The following is a 20895-nucleotide window of genomic DNA, read 5'->3' as shown; positions in this document are numbered from 1 at the left end:
ACCTTTCAGATAAATTTTATTTTAATTAAAAAGATTTTAGTTAACAAAATTTTCATTTTAAAAACTTGATGTTTGGGAACCGCATGATTTGACGCAAAAAAAACTTCTGGACCAAATCAACGTCTGCGATATGCTGCTGAAACGGAACGAACTCGACCCATTTTTGAAGCGGATGGTGACTGGCGACGAAAAATGGATCACATACGACAATATCAAGCGAAAACGATAGTGGTCGAAGGCCGGTGAATCGTCCCAAACAGTGGACCAGGAAGGTTTTGCTGTGTGTTTGGGATTGGAAGGATGATTATCCACTATGAGCTGCTCTCATATGGCCAGACGCTTAATTCTACCATCTACTGCGAACAACTGGACCGCTTGAAGCTGGCGATAGACCAGAAACGTCCAGAATTGGCCAACAGGAAGGGTGTAGTGTTCCACCAAGACAACGCCAGACCACACACTTCGTTGATGACTCGTTAGAAACTACGGGAGCTCGGATGGGAGGTTTTATCGCATCTACCATATAGCGCGAAGTGATTAATACCTGTTCCTGTCCATGACGAACACCCCCGTTGGTGTAAAGTTGAACTCAAAAGAGGCTTGTGAAAAGTGGCTGTCCGAGTTCTTCGCAAATAAGGAGGGGGGCTTCTACGAGGGGGGTATTCTGAAGTTGCCGTCTAGATGGAAACAGATTAACGAACGAAACGGCGCATATTTGAACTAAATCCGATCACTGTAACACTTTTTATAAAGCATTGAATAAAGAGCAAAAAGGCGGAAGGGAGATATTTGACAACCTAATATTACATGTGGACCGACATACACAGAGCCAAATCCTCATTTTGAAAGAAAAGTTTTTAGACAGCATATGTATAGTAAATTACACTACTCAACAAATCAGAAAGGAAAATGTGCGACTGTTGTGCTAAGAGATCTGTCGGGTATTGGAGGTGTCCTGATTACGAAGTTGAGTTCAAGAATTTTCTATCACATACAGCTATTTTTGTCATTTTAGTAAAAAGTGGTAGTTCGGCCCCTAAACCCCTTCAATACAACTCAAAAATTCGAAATGTTAAGAAATTATTATTAACATTTTCGGATTCAGCAACCCAAAATTAGCAAGGAACAGTCTTCGAAGCCGGAATATCTGTATTTAAATTTATCTTTACTAATGGAACCAATAAAACCTGGATGTTTCCAAATATTATTAAAGTTTGGTTCTGCGATATACTTCTACTCAATGTGAGCCAACAAAGGACTAGCAAAGAACCATGATCATTCAAAACTCGCGGTGAATCAACAAACAAGTAGTTCGAAGAAAACTTTTGATGAAAGATTCCCGGAGTAAATATAATTCTTATAAATATATAAGTCTAGTCTAGACGGTCATAATTTCGAAGTCGTACATAATTTCATCTACCTTGGAGCCATCATTCACGTCAGCAACAACGTCAGCCTTGAAATCCAAACAGAATAATTCTTGCCAACAGGTGCTACTTCGGACTAAGTAGGCAATTGAAAAGTAAAGTCCTCTCCCTATGAGCAAAGATTAAACTATATACTATACTATATATGAGTGACTTCATCATACCCGTCCTGCAATATGGTGTGCAGACATGGAAAAACATCATCTGATATCATTGTTCGAAAGATAGGTTTGGAGAAGATTTATGGTTCTTTGCGGTTTAGCAACAGCGAATACCGCAGTCGATGGAATGATGAGCTGTACATACAAGATATACGACGACATTAACATAGTTCAGCGAATTAAGGAAACTATGCAGGCTAGTTCATGTCGTCCGAATGGACGATAACACTTCAGCTCTGAGAATATTCGGCGCGGTACCCGCCGGAGGAAACAGAGGAAAAGGAAAAAAACAGTTGAAAAAGCATCTGACTACACTTGGAATCTCCATTTGGCGCCAAATAGCGAAAAAAAAGAACGACAGGCGCGCTGTTGTTAACCCGGCTATAACCGCGTCAGCGTTGTCTGCCACAATAAAGAAGAAGAAAGAGTCTTTAAGTTTTCAGATATCGATTTGAAATTTTGCACAAGTTCTTTCCTCCACAAGGAGCTGCTCATTTGTTGGAATCGCCGATATTGGGCATCTATTGCATATAGCTGTCATACAAACTGAACGGTCAAACTAAAGTCGCTGTATGGAAAGCTTTTTCATTTGACGAGATATCTTTACGAAATTTGGCATGAATTATTGCTTAAGGTGGTGGTTGAATCTCTGAAGAAATTGTTTCGATCGGACCACTATAGTATATAGCTGTCATACAAACTGAACGTTCGGAAACATGTGCTTGTATGGAAAACTTTTTTATTTGTGAAGCTATCTTCAACAAATTTAGCACGGATTATTATCTTGGGTAACTGTATATTCTCCGCAGAAATTGGTCAGATCGCACCGCTATAGCATATGGCTGCCATACAAACTGAACGATAAAATGGAACTTCTTGTATGGAAAACTATTTTACTTGAAAAGCTATCGTAACTAAATTTAGCACGGATTATTATCCAAGCAATTTCTATAATCTCCGAACATATTGTTAATAACGGACTACTACAACTTATAGCTGCCATACAAACTTATCAATCAAAAGCAAAATAAAGACATTTTTATACTCTATATTCTTTCATGCCACAAAAATGCACCTGTGTAGGGTATTATAGCCTCGGTGCAGTCGAAGCTAACGCCTTTTCCTTGTTTAGTTTCAAATATATCTCCGATTATCTGTCATATTAAGTACTCCACAAGGCTGCCGCATCAATAGTCATTGGCAATAAAGTTTACTGGGTTTATCTTCATATTGCCAAATAGTGAACTGAATAGGAACTTTTAAACCATTCTTTTTATGCACCAAAGATGAGTGTTGTTTTAAACAAAGAAAATTTTCATGCACAAAAGTTACTTTTTTGTTCTTTTATTTGCCTTCAAACGACTCAGTATCACAACGGAAACAGATGAAGTAAAAATCGATGTGCGCCAATTAACCGTTAAAGTGAAAACTCCAATCAATATATGTATATAGACATACGTACAATATATTTATATTTGTATGTGTGTGTTGGCATACATATTAATAAACAAAATACCAGTAGAAATCAATTCAAAAACAAAACGTGTTGGATGTGCCTTTGCTAGGGCTCGGATTACAAGAAAACAATAATAACTTTCTTCTGCACTGTTTCATGTGGACATACCATACATATGTACATACATACATACTTAAACATACTAGGTGGCATGCCAACGGAGCGAGCAATTAAATTGAAATGCAACATGAAATTTTCATGTTACCCAAACAGAGGCGGCCAAACGATTTGCATATCTAAAGAATTCTCTTAACAAGCGCGACAACATTTTCAAATGGTAGCCACCAACAGTGATTAAAAAACAACAACAACAGCAATTTTAAGATTACTGCAAGTTTTTTGTAATTTCCTCAACCTTTCTAGGCATTTTTCGATATGTATGTGTGTATGTGTGTGTGCGCTTTGCTGCAAATGGATTTGAAAGGGCTTTGATGACCCAACGAAGAAAGAACTGAATGAAAAAGATGAGGAGCGAAGCTGTTGAAGACGCTGCAGCATTAAGGTGTGCTGGCGCGCGGCATAGTTTAGATTACTTTTTATCGGCGTTGACGGTGAAATGTGGTGTCGCATAGAGAAACACAATGCACAATACAAACAGCTAGCAACTAAATAAGTATTTTTAATACAAAGCACATACATACATACATACATATGTATATGCACATGCAGTCGCAGTTGTGTGGTTTAGTATTTGGTCTGCGCCTTTCTTGTCAGCCTTTGCGTCCGTTAGCGGCCACTTGGCGCTGTAGAGGCAAGCGCTACCAGCAACATTAGTGCGCCTTGCTTGTATGTGTGTAACACACACACACACACAAATCTATTGTTATTTAGTTATTTTATATTGTGTTCACCTATGTTATTGACGTTTTGTCGAGTTGTACTTGGCTATATGTGTGTGTTGTTGTTGCCTTTCCACTTGGCTGATAAGCAATCTTACTCCGGACTAGCCTTGGCCACTCAACGACTAGTAACACATCTCAGGTTACCCAACTAAATGCAACCGCATGGCATAAGTTGAGGCTAAGGCTACTGCTATTGTCTTCCTTTTCGTCTTATTCTTGCTTGCTGTTGTTGTTGTTGGCATTGTGGCAGCTGCTGTTGCACGTGTGCGACTTAATTGAGCAGTTTATAGTAGCTGCTGATTTTGCCCCTTTGCTGCTTCCTTTTAGAAACTCTCGATTCCAGCAGTCTTTTATTTGCTTTAGATTTCCTCGTCTTGTTCGCACCTCAGCATAGTCATTAGTGCATCCATTCTCTTACAAGTAGTCAGCAGCATTATAATAGCTTCTTATACACACATACATACTTTTGTGTGTATGCGTGTAAGGATATTGTATCGAAGTGGCGCTTTGTTAGTTATGATCGAACTCATCATTATTGCGAAGTGAAACTTCTCTTGAAGATGTAGTTTAAGGGAGAAGGAAATTGCGCTAATATTGGCTGAGATCGTATAGCAATGGACTGCTATTAAACCTAAGATCACATAAAGTAGTAACTAGTTTACTATAATTTAAAAAAAAATTGTAAGCTTGAATATCCTGCTAAAGAGAAAATCCAATGTTTGAAAGCAAACGGTTTCTCGAGAAGATCTGCTCACTTGCTGCCCCTAATGTTTTCGTAAGGTTAGGTTAGATTATTCTGGTAGGCCAATGAGCCACGAATATACCAGTTTTGGTCCTTTGCTATACCAGATGGAGTTCAGTTACTAGGTCCATGAGGAGTAGTCATAATTTAGAATACCTGCACTTGACGCGAATTTTAATTGACTCTGTGGCCGTCCTATCGATACCTCCTGCAGTGTATTATACCGTGAGGACCCCAGATACTTACAGATTGTTTTCTTAAACAAGTATAGAGGTACTAAAGGATACCCCCGCATTTTTTAAAGACCAACATATTTTCAAGTGTTGACAAAACTGTGTTGATTGGTTAAAAAGGAAAGAGTAGAAACATCAGACCGCATATACATAGGTCTTCATTAGGTCTATTGTGCTTCCCAGTGTGAATCAAATTAAGCCTTATCCAGAAACTCAGTATACTTTGTAAAAAACCTGATTTTCTCCATGCCAGCTGCGCAATGTCTCCTAAGTTGAATAAAATCCAGCAACTGAGTAGACTTGAAAAAAAAAACAAATTTTTTCCAAAATTTTTACTTTATTCTCCGCAGATGCTCTACATTCTGCCGGATCCGCATTACTACAGAAGAAACTCGCTCCTATTCCTATTTCACCCTTGGATCCGTCGGTGAGCATATAGATTGCACCGTTGGAACAATCGATGAGAGACCCATTTATCTATTCTTTTCTAATTATTGCTTTTTAAATCTTCATCGATCTCTTTTTCTCGGTCGCATCCCTAATTTAGCCAATTTTCATTGAGAAGGTATCTTACATGCGATTAGTGACGCCGTAAGCATTGCCAAATATATTGTTGTTGGAATTTAAACTACATAGTTGTACATAGGAAGAAATGTAGGATAGAAATATCAAGTAATGATAATACCGAAAAAGCTTGTAATTGGGCAAATATGTAGTTCCTATTCCGTTTCCTTGTCGCGCTATATATAAGGCAGTGCAGGCTCAGGAAGCACTTGTCCAAAATGGGCATAGTCTCTTGCGGATACTGCCGATTTTGCGACATGGAACGGGAAACTCTAGAACTTCTGATTCTAGATTGCCTAGCAATTTGTAGAAGCAGGCTCAAAACCCTGAGTTCCATCTACGTGCACAGGGATCACATCACTTCAGTCGCTCCCAACAAGCTCCTAGAATTATTCAGAGTGCTGGAACTTTGTGACTATATGTGACATAGGGAGGGCACAATAGATCATATCTCGCAGTGCAAAACCTCATTTATTTTCTATATTCTATCTAAGTAGTTCCTGAGACATAATGGGCGTGGTTACTACCCGATCACGATATCTCAGTTTTCAATTAAGCTATCACTTGCAAGGAAAGATGGACGGATGGACGGACATTTATATGTAGATACGTAAAGAAATCTATACCTATCTGTATTATTTGTAAGAGTTACGAAGAAAGGAAAACTCACACAAGGCTTTTAGAAGCCAACGCATCTAATGTACCTTGACAGAATGACAATTTAAAATAGAATTTTCTCTAGAAATGGTACTGAAAAGACATTTCGGCCGGTCTGAGGTGGGTTTTTATGAGAACGAAAAGTAAATATAGTGACTTAGCCGAGTTCCATGCTTACAGCGGTATCGGCGATGCAAATTTTCTACCTTTTCTGCTGTCACGAACCTCTGGGAGTATTTTATATATACTATATATATTTTTATATCCTGAACAGAATATGTATATTGAGCTTTTCGCGGAACTTATAAAATTTAGAAGGAAACCTCTTTAGTAGATTAGTAAAGAGTGATCCAAGTCTAGATACTTTCCGATAGCCATCTTTTGACAGAACACGCGTGAGTCGTGTCAAGCTGTCAAGTTGTTTTTGTTCAGAATTGTTTGGCATTTCATAATGGAAAGACTTGAACGCCTGTACAACGTTTACAAATGATTTAACGTTATTACGTAAATTCCCGTTCTGTAAAGAATATGTCTCCCGGTCTTCTTCCAACATATGGTCAACATATTCGACCTACTCAGCGTACTATACGCAACACCATCACCCATCTTAAGACCCCGCATTATTGCATAATATTTGATCGAATAGACCACGTCCAGACCGCTGTAGAGAAAATACAGCAACCATAACTGAGAGTGGACACGAAGACCATGAAAAGTCGATTCGGTACCGTTCACGGCAACTCGGACTGACGTATGGAACGACTTGACGCATTTTACCAGTCGAAATGGCCGAACGAGTCATCGAAAATTGGACTCAATGGATGGGCCGAAACGTAGCCGCGGCCAACATTCGAAAGAGATAATCTCCAAAAAATTAATTCCACATAATGTTCTTTCAAATGATAGTAAACATTCCCCATTAAATTTGAATATTCTGGGTTTTTTCTTTTTTTTATTTATGCGAAGTAAAGTTCTCATTTGCAGGAACTGCCGATATCGGAGCAATATAGCTTATAGGCACCATACAAAAAGTCCAATAATAGCGCCTTCAGTCCCATGAAACGGTATTTTGAGTGTATGAATTATAATTTTTATTTCTTTTTAGAAACATTAGTATAAAATATAAAACAATACCGTACACATATGCATATATCCATACAGGTAGATACATATATGTTTATATATAAATACACTTACAAATCTCAAATAAATAATGACTACGATGGCGTAAGTACAACATATATTGCTGCTGAGTCGGCAAAAGATCCGCTCGAAACTGGATTAGTTTCACGGTTCGAGTTCATTAAGTGTAGCCTGTCATAATTGTTGCTGTTGCAATTACTACATACTTACATGCATGACCATAATCACACACATACTTATGCACACACTAGAAATATGTGTGCATGTGCGGCTTTGAAATAGGAGCACACCGACTTGTTTTGTGCATGAGCCCGGCGTGGTTTTTGCCAGCAAATGTAGTGTGTAATTTATTCTGTAAAAATCCAGTCAACGCGCACCTTTCTTTCACTCTACGCGGCTGCTGAGCTAAGCTCTAATCGGCTATGCGGCCATATGTACGTGCGAGTATATGAGTGTGTGAGTGCGCATTTAAGTTGCTGCAGCTACGAGTTAAGTGTGTACGAAAGCGGAGTGCAGATCTGGCGATGAGCTAGAAACATCACAACAAGTGCACAAATCTGCCACAGCTCGCCACTTTTTACCTTGCAGAAGCAACAGCAGCAATGCCGCACACCAACAGCCACACAACCACCTAAACCTGTACAAACCGAGGTAATAAGTAAGTGTATCGGCTAGCAGCTAAACAAGTGTCTGCCGTAGTGCAAGCAATAACAACAAAGGCATCTTCAGTCAGTCGTGTTGGCAGTCGATCGTGTTGCCGCTTCAGCACTTCAGAGCTTGACGCTTGCTGCTGTCGCGCCGACTGCTCTGTCCTCTGCCCGCCTCGTTCGCTTTTGCAAACTTTCCTTTCTAGACCACTGCGCGGCTGCACCGGTTCTTGCGCCATTTGCTGGTTTTTGTTGGTTCTTCGCCTGCCACATTACAAGTTGCTGCCTGATTGCTCCTTCGACTTGTGCTTGTAGTCTGCACCATTAACTGCAACCAAAAGTCTTCCTGACTCGATTTACTAGCATCAACTTTAACTCTAGTCGTCGCAACTTTATTTCACTGCTTCACTGCCTCACTGCCTTCATTGGTTTGGGCTTCGGCAGTGGCAGTCGCGGTGGCAGCGGCAGCTGGTGCACCTCATCATCGTCATCGTTGCATTGTTCGGCCCGTTGTTTCACATGTTGTTGTTGTCGTCGTTGTTCTTGTTGGCCGGTTGTTGCCATTGCCATTGAAGTGGATAAATTATTGACATAATTTAAAGTTTGCCTTCTGATACGGAAGACACCGAACTACCAGCGCTGCGGTGATTGCACCCCACCGCCCCTTCCGCATGCTGCGAACCGTGCAAGCCTGCACTTGTTCTTGCTGGTCAAAGCGCTTTCCGCTTTCGGTTGGTGTAAAGCAATCAGTTGCCACAACCATCGATTCGTTCGGCTGCAACAGCAACAGCAGGTGCGTAGGCAATGTTTAATTTGGTTGTAGTTGTTGGCTAAGCAGCCTTGTAATTTGCAGCATCTTGTTGTTCCCTTGTTATTGTTTTTGTAGTTGTTGCCTGGCCAGTTATCGGTAAAATGAACTGGTTCCAATAATTGAAACTATGATAAGGCAATAAATTTTGAGAGACCTTCTTCTACATAGGTATGTATGTGTGTCCGGTTGTGTCCGCGTATAGATTACCGGCGATCGTGGTGCTTGGGTTGTTTTGTGTTGCCTTGTGTGTTTCGCGCCAAACTGTTGAGTCTACAAATTGAATAATTTCCATTGGTGGTGTGCTGGTGGCATAAACATTAAAATGCTGAATTCTTCGCCACAAGTTCCCGGCTGCGAGTAGCGAGTGCGATCGCTTTTCGCGCCACTAAATTATTGCCGATAATGGTTGGGTGTCTTCGTAAGCGCTAAACTCGTTCATTGTGTGAAGTCATTAGGATATTTGCAGCTTTCAACTTGTCATCGTAATGCGCGGTAATTCGCAGTAATGCACTGGATAACTCGCTAATGGGATACGCGAGTACTGTGTACTTAATATAGTCTTGTAGTTTATTATTTCCGTTATAATTAAACGAACTGATATGTGGTTTTATGAATTCAAAGAATATTGGGTGGGTAAGTTGAATGAATTCTGACGACACTCCTGGGTCTTTAAGAGGTCTATTGTGAAACCACCGAAAACTAAGCTTCTCTCACTCTATTATGTCCCCTCTGAACCGCCCTGTGTTACTGAAGAAGTTCCTTAATCCAATCGAAGAATATTAAATCAAATTTCATTTCTGTCATTTGTCTGTCGTACGAGTATGCTTAGGAGGTTTAGGGAACAACATTTCGTGAGTTCTTCACTTCTCTTATTGATTATGTGTTGTTGTGACTAGAGAAGACCTTTTTTGATGTGCATTACCTGCATCGGTGAACGTTCCCTCCATTACCATTCCGAAGGTACTGCTTGGACAGTTTTACGTATTGTAGACCGCAAGTAGGAGCTATCGCTATCACTATTTGTTGTCTGAAAACTCTGATATCTCTGTAATTGTGTTATTTTTAAGTCCGTCTGTGAAGCTTAGTCGCTTGTTGTTGTGTGTTGTAACAGTTATCTAGTCGCTGTTAGGATGGTAAGATTGAGATAAGTTGTCATCGAGGTCATCCAACGGTAGGCCCAGGAAATGTGCTGTTTCGACGGGATCGGACAATAGGGAGAGAGGTGTCAGATAGGTAGTTAGTGTAAAGAGGTAGTTAGTGTCGTGCGGGGACTCGTTGCGTGCTGAAAATATGTTTGAATGTAGGGCTCGATTCTCGATAAGTAGGAGTTTAACCTGCTACAGTATCCAGAAAGAAGCTACGCAAGGGTCCCCCTCGATTCTCGCAGTAAATAGAGCTCTTCGCTTGCAATGGGTGGTGGTTTGTCTCCAAGTACGCCATCCACTGAAATGGAGTCGGTGAAGGTATTTATGGCTCCACTGTGAATGGCGGTCAGTGCAGTCTAAAGTTAGTTGCATCCGAAGTCTGATGATTCTAGGAGGCGATTCTGCTACAAGCAAGCAGGATGATTTCTACGAAAGCACCACAGCAGAAACTACTTGGTGAGGAACTCATTATGCTCCTTAACTGGGAGCATGTGGGCTTCGCTTTGCAGATGTCGCTCGTAGTGCTCGCTGCTCACAATTTTTTCAATTCTGTTTCAAGTGTTGTTCTTTATTTATGGTTAAGTCCAGCTTTTCATTTGAACTATATCAGGGATAATGATGAGCTACGGTTTTTTGTTGTGGAATTATACTATCACTGAGCTCACCAACCGTGTGTTTAAGGCCAGTTAAGGCATGCCTAAACTCGTCATCAATAACATCGAGTTACTTTTCGATACTGCAATAATGAGTGCCAGGCCACAGAGGAATCGCAGGTAACTGCAAAGCTGACGAGCTGACAAGGAAAGTCTATTTAGCCCCATATACGAATAATGGTTTCGGTGCTCCACTCTCCTAGTATTTTTTACTGCGCTGGGCTGCCATTGGTTCATCCTATATCCTATGATTGATATTAAGAGAAACAGTGAGCTCTTTACCCTCAGTAAAGTCAGCTTTTCCTTAATTGGAATGGTTCTATCAGGTCATCACTTTATCGGCGTCCACGCTATAAGGTTGAGACTCTTTTCGGACACCAGCTGCAGAAGCTGTATGGAGGAATGGAAACATCTCAACACTTCCTTCTTGATTTTACGTATTTGTGAGTTCATGGCTTAAACGCTTGGAAATCCACACTGTCAGATATTACACCGACCTCGTAGGAATAGGGATTTAATGCCTAAGCTAATTTGTACCAAAAACAAGACCCTTTGCCGACTTATAGGATGGGATACAATGTTATATTTGTATGGCTTTCCAACTACAATATGTAAGTAGTCCAAGTGCGATCCTTGGATTAGTCATCGAAGGCAGCTTAAGGCAGCTTAACCACCGTTATTTTGACAATAAGGTCTGAATTGTGGGCTAGTTGTTTGAAAAGGATGATTGAGCTTCAGTTAGAGAAGCATCTACGATACGCTTGTCTTTACAGCAAAATGAAAGCCTCCGGAACTGAACGACTTCATAACTCAACTCAATTGCAATTTAGGTGGACCAAGAAGTTTAAACAGTTCGCTCGCAAAATTAAATAGTCTACAGCAAATCTACTTTTACTTCCATTTCAGCAAAGAAAATATTAGTAGCAATAAGCAAAACTTTAGTTGGTTTATTGCTGACACGTTGGGACACCTGTCAACTTGACTGGTTACTAAGCAAGCCTGTGCTGCCACGAAGACACTACAGCGCTTCCGCTGACAGTGAAATATTTGTACTCGTGAAAAGTGGGAATTGAAGAAGTTGTTCCGCGAAACTAATATTTAGAGCGCCGCACTCAACGACACTTGGCACAGGCGAACGAAGACGTGGCGCAACGAAGAACAAAACAAAGGAAAAGCTATTGCCATTTGTTCATTTGCTCTTGCGCTGTTGTCGCCATCGGAATTGTTGCCATTGCTACTAAGTGTTGTTTACAACATTTACAAACAGCAACGTTTGCTCGGCTGAAACGAGACTGTAAACCCAACAGCAGCAACAACAACAAGTTAGCAAAACGGTTTGCTCTCGTACATGAAAATTGCTGTTTTACATTGTTGTTATGGATTCTTTTGAAAACCTGAACACATACATGCTTATATGCCGAAGACACATGCTTATATATTATGGCTTGTGTACATGCTCATTTGGTGACTTGCTTGTATAATTATTGCGGCGCTGCAGTTTCGAATCGTTGGCGTTCCTACCTCGCCTCCATTCGTACCTTTTACGGGCGGCAGCTGCATGCCACCGCTCCAGCATCCGTAAACAAATAAGGAAGCTTGAATTTGTACAACATTCTGCGCGCGCCCCACTGCGTTCCCCTGCTCTGCCCGCGCTCTGCTTGCCGCCGGCTAGTCGAGCTCATTTGCTTGCTCCTACTCCTCCGTTTGCCGTTTGCCGTCGTCATACAGACAGCGCGACTTGTTTGCCTGTCTCTGACCATTGTCTTTCGCTTGTACTTGTGTTTATTAGCGTTTCAACTGTTATTTTTGTTGTTGTTGTGCTTATTGTTTAGCTGAAATTTGTTTTTAACTTGTTGCGCAGCGGCAACTTTGCCATCAACACCGTTTTTTGATTTTTTTTGTTTTTTTTTTCTGTTGTTTGTTCTGCTGCTATTAGCTCAGCCAAGTGGTGTTGCCACCAATGACCGCCGTTGCTTGTTTACCGTCAAATGGATTACACATCCAAACATGCGCAACTGCTGACTGCAAATGGGTGTGCGTCCGTCCGCTGTCCATTACTTTTGAAAACGGCGCTTACAAGTTGCGCGCGTTGCCTCCGGCCGCTGCCGCCAAAGCTCGACCTAAAAGCCGTTAATTAATGCTTCCTAAAAGTCAGTTTTATTTGTGTTTCATTTGGCTCTCCGCTGCCCATCGTCATGTTTCCGCATTGTTTACACTACTCACTTTTCCTTTGAATTGCTGCGCGGCCATTGCACGTACAGTTATCTGGTGCTCCCAGCTAAACACCAGTAGTGCGACCAGTACACGTCCACACCTACCTGTGCACGGCAAGTTCATCTGCTGTGTGAAAGTGTTAATGTTGCGGTAATAGAAAACTTTGAAGTGTCAACAATATGCTACTTCTGTGGCAACTTACACTTGTAACTACTTACGTAAATAGGAAAGTTCTTTACGTATGTTTATAAATATGTATGTGTGTGCATTTGTGATTATGTTGTGGGGTTAAGAACTGGTAAAACTGTCTCAACTGACTGGAATATTTAATTCTTGTTCTAATGCGTCTGAACCCACTAATCTATACAGACGTATGGTATATATGGTACAACATTTGAGTATGTTTGTATGCCCGATTTCGTGCGCAAACTTATTTTCTACTCTCTTCTCTAAATGCTTTAGTAGATGTTGTAGCTACAACTGAAGAAGCAAAAGTCAAAAGAGTACCATTTTTAGTAAAAAATCGAGATGTTTTCACTTTCCTGTGATTCCGCTTACGTATCGGAAATTTGTTTGTATTTTTTTTAGAAATCATACTTTATATAATGAATAAGTATTCTAAGTACTACTGTAATCAAAAAATACTATGAATTTTTTATAAATTGTAATACTCTGTTCATTCCACCAAATCATCTTTAACCTCTTCAAATTATCCTCGAACGATGAAACACACTTTTGCCAATACTTTTTAGACCGTGGAATTACCGGAATAATCTTTTTCTGGTATACCCTTCAATGCCTTCTTCAAATCAGATTTTATCTCCACAATCTTCGAACGGCATCTAAACATTTTCATTTTGAGTTTGCTGAAGAAAAAGTTTAAGGTCGCCCTCGGCAGCAAGGACGGGTGGAATGACTCCAATCACGAGCTGATGTTGAGGAATAACTCGTTGAGGTGGTACACCGATGGCTCGAAAATGTCGGAAGGGAATCGGTGCAGGGATCGTGGGACCACGCACTAAGCTCTCCATACCCATGGGAGAGTTCCCGAGCATCTTCCAGGCAGGAGTTTTTGCCATAAGTCGGTGTATAGAAATAAACCTCCAACGCAACTATCGCAATGAGCGAATAGCCATTCTCAGCGATTGTCAAGCCGCACTAAAAGCGATCTCCTCCTACGAGATCAATTTGCTACTAGTACAGGAGTGCAGGGAAAGGCTGAACAGCCTTGCGGAACGAAACCAGGACCACCTTATCTGGGTGCCTGGTCACAGAGGTATATCCGGTAACGAACTGGCGGATGAGCTCGCTCGTTCCGCAGTCTTCACCAAGATGGTAGGACCCGAACCCTTTACTGGGATAGGTCCCCATACCATAAAGGAGCTACTCCGCAAGGAAGAAGGACTGGACAGGGAAGAGCATTGGCAACAAGCACACGGTATGAGACATTCCAAGTTGCTAATTGGAGGATACAACTTGAGTAGGTTCAAAGTTGTAATTAACCTCCCCAGGAACAAACTCAGGCTGCTGGTCGCATTGTATACTGGCTGAGTCATCTGTATAACATGGGCCTATCCTCTTGCGCTAACTGCCGGTCCTGCGACATAGAGCCTGAAACCCCGGAGCACCTGCTGATCGACTGCACAGCAGTAGGTGGACGTAGGATTACGGCCGTTGGATTCATGTTTCCGGTTAGGAATCGCATCGCCTCACTAGCACCCGGTAGTCTATTGGACTTCATCAATGCGCTGGAGCTAAGTTAGTCTATATGATTTAGGAGAGGGCACAATAGACCGAAAGTCGCGGTGCATTCCTTATCTTTCAATATAATCTAATCTAATATGTCCATCTTCCTTCATCAGCTGAATCCCATTGCTTTTGCGACTCATCGAGGCTTGTCTTTCTCTCCTTTTTGTGCTCGTCGGCCTTTAAGGGCCTCTTCATGGCTTTTGTTCTACAATAGATTCTACTTAACTCAGATGCCATTATATCCGGCAGTATAAAACCAGATATGATAGCAATCGCTTCGTGGGGCACGGCTCTAAACACACAGGCAACACAGGGCGCATAACGTGGACACAGACGCGAATTTCAACAGACTCTGTGGCCGATACCTCATCCAGTGTAAAGTACCGTGAAGACCTCAGGTGCTTACAGCGTATTCTTGACGTTGCGGGAAAAATGCACAATAGATGCTCCATTGTTTCCCTGGTTATTTGCCCTAGATATTTCCTGCAGTCTACTCGATCTGTCAGCCTCATTCTGCGGGCGTGTGTCGCCACTAGACATAGATCAGTTAGTAGTCTGATCAAGTTCCTACAGTCTCTTCTATCTATATGAATTTTGAGTCCGATTTACCGTTTTGCATCTGATTTTTGCAGTTTATGCCCAGAGTGTCTTATAGACAATACTTGGTTTTCCCAAGGTTGATCTCGTTTTCAGGTGTTAGCGGTACTATCTACTATCCACTATTTCATTACTCTGGATGCCCTTATGGCCTGGTACCCAGTAGAGTTTTCTGCTGATGCATTGAAGGCTTTCGCAATTTCGATAAGAGTTGAAAAGGGTATTCTTTAAATAGCTCCAGTTTTTTCTTGTTATTTCGGTTACTGGTGGGTTCGGCCTCGTATACCATGCATGGGTGTGGCACTAGTGTGGAATGATTACCTCAGCTCATGAAAGTAATTTGCTGACAACTGGTAAAATTATAGTAAAGTACATATGTATATGTAAGTTGTGTCATATGCAAATATCTACATATGTAGGCATGTACCAGGTACATATAAGCTGAGATAAAAATCTGTGTAGTCGCGTCTACGGCCAGAGATGACAACGTGCGACTCATACTAAACGGCGGTGGCACGTTTAATGTGCCGCTTACACAAAAATGGAGTTAATATTTGGAACACACGTTGCGTTTTGCGTTTTATGTGTAACAACTTCTAGAGAAATGCTGGCACAAAAGAAATAAACAATTAAGCGAGCGTACGTGTTGGAGCCATAAGTAGACGCAGGCTTGACACAGCCAACAATAAAGGCGATTATTTGTGCGATAATGGAAAGTTGTACAATTTCAGTGTGGCTGGCAAAAGTTATAAAAGCATAATTTGTAAAACTGCAAATACACACAAACTTGTTATATATTTTTACATGAATCAGCGAACAAGTTTAAAGACATACATACATATGTATATCATATCAGCGCTGTGCCCGTATTTTCTCTACATACCTACGCAAATCCATATGGGCAGCGACGCGCCTTTAAGCGTACCGAAACAAGCGCACTGCGCATGCGTGTGCGCGTTATTTACAAATTAAACAACAATTAAACAACAACACAATGCAATAACGCTCTTGAGTGAAGTGAGTGCTGAAGCGCTGCAAAGCAAATGAACCTGTTATCAGCAGAAATTAATCAAATGCTGCTGTTGTGTGCCACAAACACACACACACACATACATACAAACTTATGTATTTACTTGTTGTGCCTGTTGTTGTTGGTTTTCACGTTGGATATCAGCAGTTGTTTGGCGGTCGCTGTCTTTGCCTTTGCTTATTCCGTGAATCGCGTTGCAACAACATCTGAGAAGCGATAAAAATGAAATGCGAGCGCGCTGTGCCTGCTTTGAAGAAGTGTAAACATACTTTCAGCATATATGTACATATATATGTATGTATGTATATAAGTGCATGTATGCTTGCTGAAGTTGAGTACCTTTTGATGCATGTACCTTTGTGGCGTTTGTTTACTCTCTTCGTTATCACTTATTGCGATGTTTTATGTTTCAGACGGAGTTTGTCTTGAGTGGGTCAAGCGCGTACTTAGATAAAACATACATACATACATACCTAGTATCTTATTGCAAAGGCTAGTAAACTCATATCTGACTCCCATACACGTACATATGTATATATGTACATACAAGTAATTCCTGCATATTCATTGCGCATGCGTGCGTTTTCTTGGAAGATTCTTATCAACTGCCCACAAAAGTGCAGATAAACTAAAGAGTATGCGTCCTTTATGTATGCCTCAAGTAAACAAATCAAAAACAAAGCAATAGTCATAAAGCAATTAGTGAATTCAAAGTACATTATTTATCAATATATATGCCCACAAGTACATATATACACACAAACAAACTCACATAAAATAAGAACAGAGATATTGTAGGCACAGTCGAGTACTTTCTTTCCATTCCTCTCTTTCATATTTTCTAGAAAAAACCCTCGCATCGCTTCAGCACCACTTTAAGGATAGTCTGATCTTTTTTTTTTGTATCCAAAGGGGGAAGCTTCCATAGACACTGATACTCAGTATGAACTATTCGTACTACTCGCTAAAGTTTCACCTCATTCGGCACAACCCCTAATCAGTATTATATTCTATATTGGACTTGCGAAACAGTAGGCCTATCTACTAAAACCGTTTACTCCGTCATCTATAGCTTTGTGGAAAAGCCATGCGGAACCGCCACTAAGCATTACATCGCAGGCCCAGCAGCTGAGTCTATTTTCTCATGTCATTAGCTGGCTATTTCCTTCCCTTCCCTTCTTATTTATTTTCGGTTCTTCTTTGCTTTTGAAGTATCAGAATTGTCGTCCTCTTCATGGTATATCATACTCATCTAGTTTGCAGCATATACGGCTCTAAATTATCAGGTATTATTCGGCCTGTCACTTCCATCTCCAGATCCTGCCGCTCTGTCGTAAATATCGAGCAGACGAAAAATATATGACCCACATTTTGGATACTGCTACCATAGAAGCAGCAAGTAACTCCATTTTCATAACCGTACCTATGCTGGTACTCTCTGAAACTTATGGGTCCTGTTAGAAACCGCGTCGTGTAAAAGTCTATCTCGCCGTGGTTTCGTTTTATACAGGCTTGTACATTTCCGATTCATCGGTGCATCCATCTTCTCTTTGCTGCTGTGTCTCAATTTGCCATTCCTGTATACTGACTTGTATTTCCTCTTAATGCTCTGCCATCCTCAGTTTCCTGCCTATAATTTTGCTTCTATCATATAGGGTTTGTGCGGAAAGTAATAGTGCTGAGTCGATTAAAAAAAAAATTGTTGAACCAAATCGTTATAATTCTTTAAAAATTTGCAAATAGGCTCCTTCTGTGTCGATGCAGAGCTGCCAGCGCGATTTCCAAGCATACGCAAAAACATTCTCCAGAATAGCCTTGAGGGCAGAGGTGCATGCTGCTTGGATCTCCTCTGTCGTCTTAAAATGCTCGCTTTTCATCGGTCTTTTCAGGCAAGGAAACAAAAAAAGTCCCTGAGAGGCCACGGGTCTCGGAATCATACTCGAGATATTCTCGAGTTTTGAGCCAATGTTTTATTTTTGATACAGTCTCACTAAATACGTAGATCCTAAATTTGGTGGACTTCTTCGGCTACTATGGTTACCACTATATCATCGGCTAATCGTTATCTTTAGGCAGCGGGAGGCGTAGTATTCCATCATATAAGACATTTTATAAGAGTGGACCCAATATGAAACCTTGTGGCACACCACGAGTTATAGTACACTCTTTTGGTCCTTCATGCGTGTCATAGAGCAGCAGTCTTTCAGACAAATAACTCTGTGTGAGCATATAATTTCACGTTTTGGGTCAGTCGATTGGCCATTGAAAGCATGTAGGAATCTTGTCTTGTTGAATACAAATGTCGCCGAGGTCACGGACTTCAGTGATCGTAAAATCTAAAGTTTATGCGGACGATTCCGCTTCGATTTAGACCTTGGAGCAAAACATCACGCATGTCATTCGACAGTTACTAGTCGAAATACTCGAACGAGTCATCGAAATGGAGTCATCGATATGGACTCAACGGATGAACGATCTGAGACCAAGGCCAACATTTGAAAGGTATAATCTTAAAAATAAATGGGAAAAGGTTCTTTCCAATGATAATAAATAATCCTCATCAAATTTGAAGTTTCAGTGTTTTTTTTTTATTTTAAAAAGTGGGGAACCTCGAAGTGGATAGTTTGGAGCATCGTATTGCATTATATTTCCAATAAAAAAACAAATTCAAACGAACATTTGGAGCGTTTTTTTTTACGATTTCAAATGGAAATGACTTGCGCCAGTTCAAATAGGATATAAAAGCGTGTAAATGTGTGTTTGTGCATATAAGATTACATTGCCACAGAGCTGAGTGATTCCGTGAACGAACTGTCAGTGCGCATGTCTCACGGCGACAATGGTAATAAAACAAAAGCAACATCAATCTCGAGTTGCACAACACACATTTTCTTGACGAACAAGGCATGCACCACATACACACATCCAGGCATTCACAATTAAATATGTATGACGCATTTGTGTCAACGAACGACTATCTGCGCCTAAGATCTTCCGCTCGCAGGCTGGCAAAGCCATGTAATGCGCATGCGTGTGGGTTTTAGGAATCGTGTATGACTAGGTAAACGCACATGAAAGCAAATGCACCAGCGACTGAGTGCGTATCCATTTAGACCTATATAAATAAATACGTAAGTATATACATATGTACATGTAGGTATGTCCGTGCGGATATGCACTTCTGTATGTTGTTGTTTGTTTAGCTAGTGCTGTTGAATACGACGCGATATGCATCTTTGTTAAGTGGCGCGGAGGCGTTGAGTTGTGCTTCTGGCTTCTGGAGATGGATTCTGGTTCTACGAAATAAATTAAAAATCTGCGCGAATAACCAGAAGTTCTGTTGGACTAACCGGCAGTGCTCACTTGAATTATCAGCTAAAGAGGCGGCCTACACACAGCCCACATTTTTAGCCACACTCATGCACAAACACATATTTGTACACACATATGTATATTTATGGTATATACGTAATTTACAGCAGCTTCAGCACTTAATAGCATCATTTAATTCTTCAAATCTTATTTGTTTTTGTTTTTACAGCAGCTACCGACGCAGAAGCACTACATAGTTGAGACACAAACCTCTCCTGCTGCTGCAGCTCAGACGCAGTCATCCACCACCAGCAGATCAGTAGCGGCCGCGCAGCAAACCTCGGTTCACACCAAACCGCTACGTAATTTAAAGAGCCCACAACAACAAAAGCTCAAACTATTGGACGAACAAAACCAACATGAGCAGAAACAGCAACGCAAACTGTTGAAGAATCTGCCAAAAACTGCGCTGCATTCAAAACAGCCCGCTCATCAAACGGTGAACGCGCGGTCGGCGGTAGCACCTGCACCACCGCCATTCGTGCCCTCACAGGCAGCTCCGCATACACAAACTTCGTATATCATTCGCAAGGACATAAAAAGTTTCAATTTCTCCGATATCGAAATCAACGAGGAAGACGCGACGGCGGCGGCGCGACTGGACGACTTGGCGCGTCGCAGTCGCAACGGTGAACTACTGCACGATCTGTGGCAGCGCGCCGTTACGGCGACGCCACAGCCGCCGATCACTGAACTCGATGACATTTTCATTAGCGTCAAGACAACGAAAAATTATCACGACACTCGTTTGGCGCTGATCATCAAGACGTGGTTCCAATTGGCGCGCGATCAGGTGAGTGCGAATGCGATTGCGAGACTAACTTGCTTAGCGCACATACTACAAATACGAATACCTAATGTACAGGTACTATGTTAGCTAGTTAGGCACGAAGGCAAATGATAGCCTGTGTTCAATGCGATCGGTCTGATCGCTTGGCGAATGCATTGCTGGCGGAGGATGGCACCCAATTGCTGCCATTTAACTGTTGGGAAAATCGCAAGAAAGCTGCGGCTTGTGATGGCTCTGCAGATGGCTAATTATGACCGAGCCTTTGCTTATTGTCGACACGAAGATCGGGTCAATTTTGAGGCGTTAATGAGGTTAAAGTACTTAATGGGGGGAAAAGCGCTATAATCGTGGCTGGAAATGCAGATATTGATTTGACAAAGCTTTTATGTGGCTAAAAGAGATAGCTATGCATACAAATGCAGTTAGATATTTGAAAAAAAAATTATATAGACAATTTGCGGCAGCGCAATCGGTTTGCAATTTTTTTTTTCATCTTTGGAAACCGAAACTGAGATAACCGTCTAACTGGTTATCTAAACTTTTTTTGGGGGGTTTGCTCAGGGGATCAGTAGCAATGCTTAGCTTTCTATTGTAGCTAACAA

At 41.3% G+C, this 20895-nt stretch overlaps 1 protein-coding gene across 2 annotated transcripts in view; it reads left to right on the top strand.

Moving 5' to 3' along the window:
• LOC105221842 (fringe glycosyltransferase) overlaps nt 1-20895 on the top strand; it is a 133371-nt gene that overhangs the window by 10688 nt on the left and 101788 nt on the right. Inside the window, exon 2 of one of the 2 annotated variants that reach the window (XM_011198972.4) lies at nt 19676-20296. In XM_011198972.4, coding sequence (XP_011197274.1) covers nt 19676-20296 — 621 coding nt within the window. Of the gene's footprint in view, nt 1-19672; nt 20297-20895 lie in introns of both variants that reach the window. The other variant, XM_011198971.4, reaches the window with a different exon arrangement.

This window comes from Bactrocera dorsalis, chromosome 5 (genome assembly GCF_023373825.1).
Source record: "Bactrocera dorsalis isolate Fly_Bdor chromosome 5, ASM2337382v1, whole genome shotgun sequence".
Taxonomy (NCBI): domain Eukaryota; kingdom Metazoa; phylum Arthropoda; class Insecta; order Diptera; family Tephritidae; genus Bactrocera; species Bactrocera dorsalis.
This window is presented reverse-complemented; position numbering and strand designations above follow the sequence as displayed.